We start from the raw sequence: 7,063 nt of genomic DNA, 5'->3' as shown, positions 1-7,063 counted from the left end.
TATTAAATGTGATGTTTATCCAGGTTCTGCTCACACTTGCAAAATACCTCGAGCTGGAACAAACATTTGTCTGTCATTTAGGGCTTTTTCTCACAATGTTTGTTTTCTTTAGTCCGAATCAGTTGATGAGTTTGCTAACTAACAAGTTTTTTTGATTGTTCAGTTGGCTCTGAGAACCTCAAAGAGTAGAAATTAATATCTTCAGCATGTAAAGTTTTTACAGGTCTTCAGAGGAAAGCTGGTTTCATACTAGCAAAGGTATTCTCGGAACTAAACTCTCGTTTGTTTGCTTTCTTTCAGAGTTGTGTATCATTTTCCTTTTCAGGTTTCAGCTCATTTCACCAGTGGTATAAATGCACCAAAACCAATCAGATGGAAAAAAAATGATGACTGTTGACAATCATTCTCACTGTTTGCTTCAGCTTTGCCGTTCTTGGTGTCATCCGTCATGGTCATGAAACTCCTTCTCAGACACAAGGCTGAACCAGTTTTAACTCAGTCATATTGCTCAATAACTAGCATCTATAGAGGCTTTAGCTCTTGTTTCTGCTGATACCAGAAACAAGAAAAACAAACCAAAAACACAGAAATAAGAATTAATTGTTTATATTCAAAGTGCTTTTTAAAATCTGTATTTTTACTCATCTAGTGAAAAGATACTTTATTACCAATTGTGTTTATATTTGTTTACATTTGTCAAAGAAAGAAGTAAATAAATGGATTGTAAGTCAGTTTATTTGAAGAGGATGGGGCAGTACAGTCTTTAACTTTGTAACTGATCGGCATACAGTTGTATTATACTGTATATTGAGGTTTGAACACAGCACATAGCATAGCTAACAAGTCACTGATCAGTTGTCAGCCAACTCATAAGAAATGTATAACAGAATGATGTTGCCTGGTAGGAGTCACGCTACATTTACAGTATATCATCTTGCCATATGGTGACTGCTTTGCATTCACTTGGCATTAACATATACACAGTCAGAACTATTATGAGTGCAATGTACTAAGACTCCAGCAAAAAGACAGCATATAAAATCAGAAATTTTACACACAGGAGTAGGAAGATGGGAGTTCTTTACCATAGGAAAGAGATTTTGGCAAATAAATTTTGGTTAATATGAAGATGCTTTCCTTCATTAAAAAAAGGAAAACCAGTTACAGCAAAGTTGATTCCAAAAAGAGAGAAGATGGATGTTTAGTGGATGCAGCAGAGCAGAGGTGGCTTTATCTTATTTCAGTCGTCACAATTTGCATGAACGAAGAGATAATGCATTAGTGGAGTTCAACAGAGAAAACAAGTGAACATTCCCTCAAACCTGACAGAAAAACTTAAAGTTGTCGGAGCACTTGTACAACAGGGCTGTGTCAGGCTTTGTGCCGTTTTTAAATGCTATGAATTTCAATTGGATTATGTATTACAGAGAAGCAATACGATAACCCTCTTTCTGCTCAACGTTTTTGTTGAAATGGAACCTAAGAATTTCCTTTCCTGACTGTGTAACAAATCCACTAGTGAAGTTGATTTTCAGTCCAATCATGCAAGGTAAACAATGACAAGAAAAACAACCTTTAAGAAAATTTACGTTCTACGAAAGTCAAACCCTGATATGAGATTGTGTGCTTGAATTTTGTTAGCAGCTGCTTTGTGCCCTGTGTGCAGAGAGCATTAACTCTGAACAAAGCTCGGGATTAGTTTCACAAAGACGAATATCAGAATTTTGTAACCTGAAGATATGGAGTAAACAGAGAACAGTTTTATTTTATGAAGCGGTCCTGAGCACAGCCCTGCACTGTCCGAACGCAGATTAAAAGAAAAAGTAACACCGTTCTCCAAACCATGATCATTATTGTTATTTTTGTAATACCTACACCTTCCTTACAGCAGACATATTTGTGCCCAACTGTCTGCAAACATTGAGTTACATTTTTATTTTACTTTCTTTCCCCGCATTAATATAGTTATGCTTTGGTTAGTCCTTGCGCATATATAGATGGGTTGTGGGCCCACAGGAGTGTGCATCATCCTGGTCATTACCTGACCCTCTTCTAGACATTCTGCATTTCCTTGCCAATCTTGTAGCTTAAGATCTTATTCCAGTCGATCTTGGTGCGCGTGACGGGCAGCTGGCGACGCAGGGCCTTGAATGTCGTGTCAGACATGGTCTGGTAGTTTTCAATGATTGCAGTCTGAGGGCAACAAAACAAGGTACCAATATTAAAATGTTTTTTTACGAACGATCGCAAAGTGTGTAGGGTCAGGTATATAAAAATATCAAATACATACCTGGTATTCGTTTTCTGCAGTCCTAATTATGTCAATAAATTCCTTTGCAGTTTGGCTTTCACTCTGCAAGATAAAACATAAAATCATCCTGTTGTATTCTAATACTGCAGCTGAGTCAGTAATCTTAAACTGTTTGCCGATTATAAATGAGATCATACAGAACTGTCACTTACAGTCACAGGTACTGAATTTTCTACCTCCTTATGGCTGACCAACTGGACGTTCCCATCTTCATAATAATGCACCTGAACAAAGACATAATGCTTTATTAGGCCGGTGTTTAGGATGTTTAAATACTAGTCCATAACCTCGACAAAACTCCCAATAAAGGTCCCATATCTTTGAAACACATCAACAACATTATCACTGAAATATAAGGCATTTTACTAATGAAAGAAAAATAAACCTTTTGTGGTTTACACAACTTTTACGAAACTTTTCTGAAGTACTTCCCAGATCATGAGAAATGGTGAGAGTAACTCTATGTCACACAGGTTTACACAGTTGGTTGGCACTCTGTCACTGAACTGCTTCATTCTAAGGTTTCCAAGGAGAACTACAGGAAAAACCTGCCTTCAAAAAGAAATCCATGGAATTACAATGGTTGAACCTTAGAATTAACAAGACTAAACAGGTGTCAGCTTTGGACAATCAGTAGCTCTGAGCTGCAGTACTTATTTCCTCATATCACGCTAACCCCAGGATCCACAGTTTAATCAAAAACCTGCAGGACAGTGGGTCCTGTGGAACCGCACTGAGGACCACTGGTCCATCTGAGTGGTGAAATATCCCTTCTCTTGCACATTCTATGGAATAAGCAAGGATTTTTTGGATGGGGCATCCAATGTAGTTTTTCTGAGAGTTTCGTTATACAATTTTGTAAGAGTATCCAGCTGAACAATCTACAAAAATGTGGACAGGAAATTTAATTTATTGTTTCCATGATTGGAGAGAAATTTATCTCAAAATCCTTCAAAATACTGGTAACGTCCTGCTTGAAGCTGATCACAAATTTCTATGTTGCAAGTCTACTTTGAATGATTTATGTAATCTTGATTTGAAATTAGTTTCCCTCACTGACCTGGATTTTCAAAACTCCAACCACATGAGCTGTGGATTGACCCAGAGTCAGCTTCCACTCTGACCTGCAGCGACCATTCCTTTTTGGGAGAAAGCAGAGCAGGCATTACTTTGCAGACAACACAAAGCTACATGGTAAAGTTACCTTTATTAAAAGATTTGGATGTGATACTAAATATTTATTTTCAGAAAGAAAACTGTACCAGAAGTTTTTGGGTTGAAACTGATGTCCCTCGATACAGGCTATGATCGTCTGCTGACCATCAACTGTTTTCTCATACACCTGCAACATACAGATATGAAAAATAGAGGAAAGGTTCAATTTTATGCAGCCCAAGGCTCTAGTGCAACATACCGTGCAGACTCCTGTAAGGTAGTGCTCTTTGACATAGGCACTAAGGGCAGTATCGCAAGCATCTCTCCAGCTTCTCAGAGCCCCCTCTCCGTCGTACGGCTGAACGTCGCTGACCTCTTTCCTCAAGTGATCGAAGCGAAACGATAAACGGTTACGGGGATCCAAGAAACGTCCCTGACCCAAGTCACCATGCTCTGTGATCAAGACCTAGGAAAAAAAGAGTAAATCAACAAGAATACTGAAGAATTGTTCCATATAAACTTTTTCTATTATGTAGTTTTCTGAACAAAGCGTACCGGTTCTTCATATCCCTCGATTTTGGCAGGTGTAAACTGATCCATATTGTACTGGGCAAATGACCTGTTTGAACAAAAACAAAGATGACATTTAAAAAATCTAAATAATTAAAGAATAGGCTTTGCACAGACTGTAAGACAACCCATTCAAATCACTATATGAACCATGATGTTGACAAATTTCAAATTGATTGAATGATTATTTGCATTTCTGATGAAGGTTAAATGTTACTTACTGTGACGCCCCCTCTCTGAGGAGGTTGTCATTATTAAGAAGAAGCCGAACATCTAGAGACAAAGAGAAACCATTAAGTGCTTTCTAGAGGGCAAACAATTTTAAAAATGTACAATAAAAACTCATTACTAAGTTCTGAAATAATTATTACATCATCATTTTAATGTAAATGTTTTTAGCTTGAGAAGTCCTTCAATCTGAACCTGCTGACTGCCATTCACATCGAGACATTTTCTGACTCAGTATCGGGTTACTAAAGTGCTATTAAAGACAAATGCACTTGTGTACGGAAAGCCTTTTCGCTCAAAATTACACACTATTACTTATGTACTATTTATAAGCATTCCATTAAATAAGTGTCCCAATCAAAAATATTTAAAAAAGAAACTTCTTCCTTTCTACTTTTCATTTTTTTTATTTTTGATAAATAAATGAAATGTATGTCATAGCAAGTGTTTTATTTTGTAACACTTTATATTGTACTTTTATTTCCTGGCTTATATTTAAATAAAGTGCTGGGGATTTCACAGTGTGGCAGCTCTGGTCAGAGTGAAGTGAGCTGAGAGACGACCAATTTCATCTGCATGAAGGTTTAAACGAATAAATCTCAAAATAAATAAAATGATTTACAAACTAAGATCTGACTATTTTTTCATGGGGATCTTTATTTTTTTGATAAAGTGTTTATTAATTTTGTAATTATTGGTAAAATAACAGAATCCATTTAGTTATTTGTGAATAAAACGGCCCTCCCTGTCTGTATGGTGTAATTTGAGGCACATTGATAAATAGTCAATTTTACTGGAGTCAGATTATTGCCAGATTTTTTTCCCCCTTGTCCTGAAACATTCAGGACTTGCCAACTTCTTACCATTGAAGACCTCATTGAATTCTCCAGGTGGAGCATGAGTCACAAAGTTGGCTGCTATGCGGACCTGAAATAAAATAAATTAATTCATACAATTATTATATATTTGAAAATAAATAACCATTGGTTAAAAAAAATAGTAAATAACTAGTCTAGGCAACCTCATAGATTCCATAACATACTGTGAAAAAAATACAAAACATTTATCCTGGAATAATAATAATAATAATAATAATAATAATAATAATAATAATAATAATAAACTACAGCAGTATTTAAACTCCAAACACATTATTACTGAGATTTTTCTACTGTGCAGAAAAAATTCTTTCCACTGTTGAACTCATGAAAGCATTGATAAAAGTGTCACTACAATGTTTAACTTGAAGAACAATACAAGCTAAATGTATTACTATTTAAAGGACAACAGTTTAACAATGAGAATATGTTACACAGTAATGAACATAATTTTTTGCCTGACTAAAATGGTTAAAAGGTCAAAAATGTAATAGACATATTGAATCAAAAGGGTATTCAATTGCACAGTAACTGTAACTGAAGAGTATAAAAATCAGTGCGTTTGAGGATAATTTCTTCTCATTTCTGATATCTATTAGACAAACGACTTATGATAATTTTAAAAAAAATTTTTTGAGTTGTTTGTACCTTTGTAAAAACAGTAGCGTCACCTTTACCTCTGTTTAACAGCGCAAAGTCAACAGACCCATGGAGAGTTCACTGATATTATCAGAGGAATGTCGCCAAGCTCGCCTCTTAGCCTTGTTAAAATCCCCTTTGTTTGTTTACGGACGATATATGTCGATTTACCTTCCGTGGCAGAATGGCAGTTCAGACTCCTACTACCTCCTCTATGAACATCGCCAGTCCCTGAGTTCATGTAAAGTGAAGTGCCACTGTTGCAGCTCACCCTGAGCTGAAAGTGTCTATAGTGATGTCGAGCCTCGTGAACTATTTGAGCTGCAACTGAATCTGTTTGACCCAGAAATCCACAGCAAAAGTAACGTTAGCTGCTAATGTTAGCTGACTCTTTTTATGAGGGGGAACTTACTTAACCCATTTTGGAACAAAAAAAAAATATTGTGGTAACCGCAATACAGTTTGAGGAAGTACTTCAGTAAGCAGCGACTTCAGTCAGGTTACTAGAACAGGGCGTCGGACAGGTTAATCACCCTGCTGATCAGTTGATACCGCGGCTAGCCAAGCTTCTCTAGCATGGGCTAGTTAGCTAATGATAGCTTTAACACAAGTTTACAATTTCAATAAGTTTCGGCACTTTGACATAACATTCCCAGCCCGTAATATTCAATGCATGAAACCTAATAACTTATTCCACAATACAATTAAGATAAATAAACAGAATCAAAAATAACTAGCATTCAAACCTTCTCTTCATCTGACAGCGGCTCCTCAAAGTCAGCCATCTTGGCTTCCTGTAATATAACCCCACCTATCCCAGCTAACTGACAGCTTCACTGCAGCGGCTGCCATCGATTTCCTACACAAAAGGGCTTCCCATTATTTAAATTTCGTTTAAACAAATGCGTATGCGTCTTTGTCTAACTTCATAAGCAGAGTGGAACAACCTTTTAAACGGTAAATGAAAACTAGAGCCAGCTATGCTCATTCTTGTCTTCTTTCCTGTTCGACAAAATAAAAGAACTTTGATGTGGCATGTTACTTGTAGATTTATTTTTTTATTACATAAATAATAAAAATAAAATGTTTTATTATTATTTGGGGAACTGGATCCTTTAACTTGTTTTAGGCACAGTTTCTGCTGCATTTGGAAAGTAGATATACAAGACTAGATGTCGTCTAGTCGTGAGTGTGTCCGCCATTTTGTGAGTGGCAAATTCGTCTTAGAACTCGATGTTTGGTTGAATAAAGGGGGTTTCCGAACAAATGAATAGGCTGTTTA

General features: G+C 36.4%; 1 protein-coding gene across 1 annotated transcript; it reads right to left on the bottom strand.

The window, feature by feature from the left end:
• Window positions 1–717: 717 nt before the first annotated feature.
• On the bottom strand, window positions 718–6,697 carry capza1b (capping actin protein of muscle Z-line subunit alpha 1b). The gene is made up of 10 exons (XM_055046268.1): window positions 6,528–6,697; window positions 5,128–5,191; window positions 4,258–4,309; window positions 4,022–4,085; window positions 3,726–3,932; window positions 3,574–3,653; window positions 3,372–3,450; window positions 2,464–2,535; window positions 2,291–2,353; window positions 718–2,193 (listed from the first exon to the last, which is right to left on the bottom strand). The coding sequence occupies exons 1-10, from the start codon at window positions 6,564–6,566 to the stop codon at window positions 2,053–2,055; spliced, it is 861 nt and encodes a 286-aa protein (XP_054902243.1). The 5' UTR covers window positions 6,567–6,697; the 3' UTR covers window positions 718–2,052.
• Between the last annotated feature and the right edge of the window lie 366 nt (window positions 6,698–7,063).

Source organism: Poeciliopsis prolifica, unplaced genomic scaffold (genome assembly GCF_027474105.1).
Source record: "Poeciliopsis prolifica strain line A6 unplaced genomic scaffold, Auburn_PproV2 SCAFFOLD023, whole genome shotgun sequence".
NCBI lineage: Eukaryota > Metazoa > Chordata > Actinopteri > Cyprinodontiformes > Poeciliidae > Poeciliopsis > Poeciliopsis prolifica.
This window is presented reverse-complemented; position numbering and strand designations above follow the sequence as displayed.

Excerpts from the sequence above, each read along its gene's own strand:
- capza1b (XM_055046268.1), bottom strand. The coding sequence starts at position 6,566 with ATGGCTGACTTTGAGGAGCCGCTGTCAGATGAAGAGAAG. Across the intron at positions 4,310-5,127 it reads ATTCAATGAGGTCTTCAATG|ATGTTCGGCTTCTTCTTAAT; the intron begins GTAAGAAGTTGG and ends CTTTGTCTCTAG. Across the intron at positions 4,086-4,257 it reads CTCAGAGAGGGGGCGTCACA|GTCATTTGCCCAGTACAATA; the intron begins GTAAGTAACATT and ends TTGTTCAAACAG.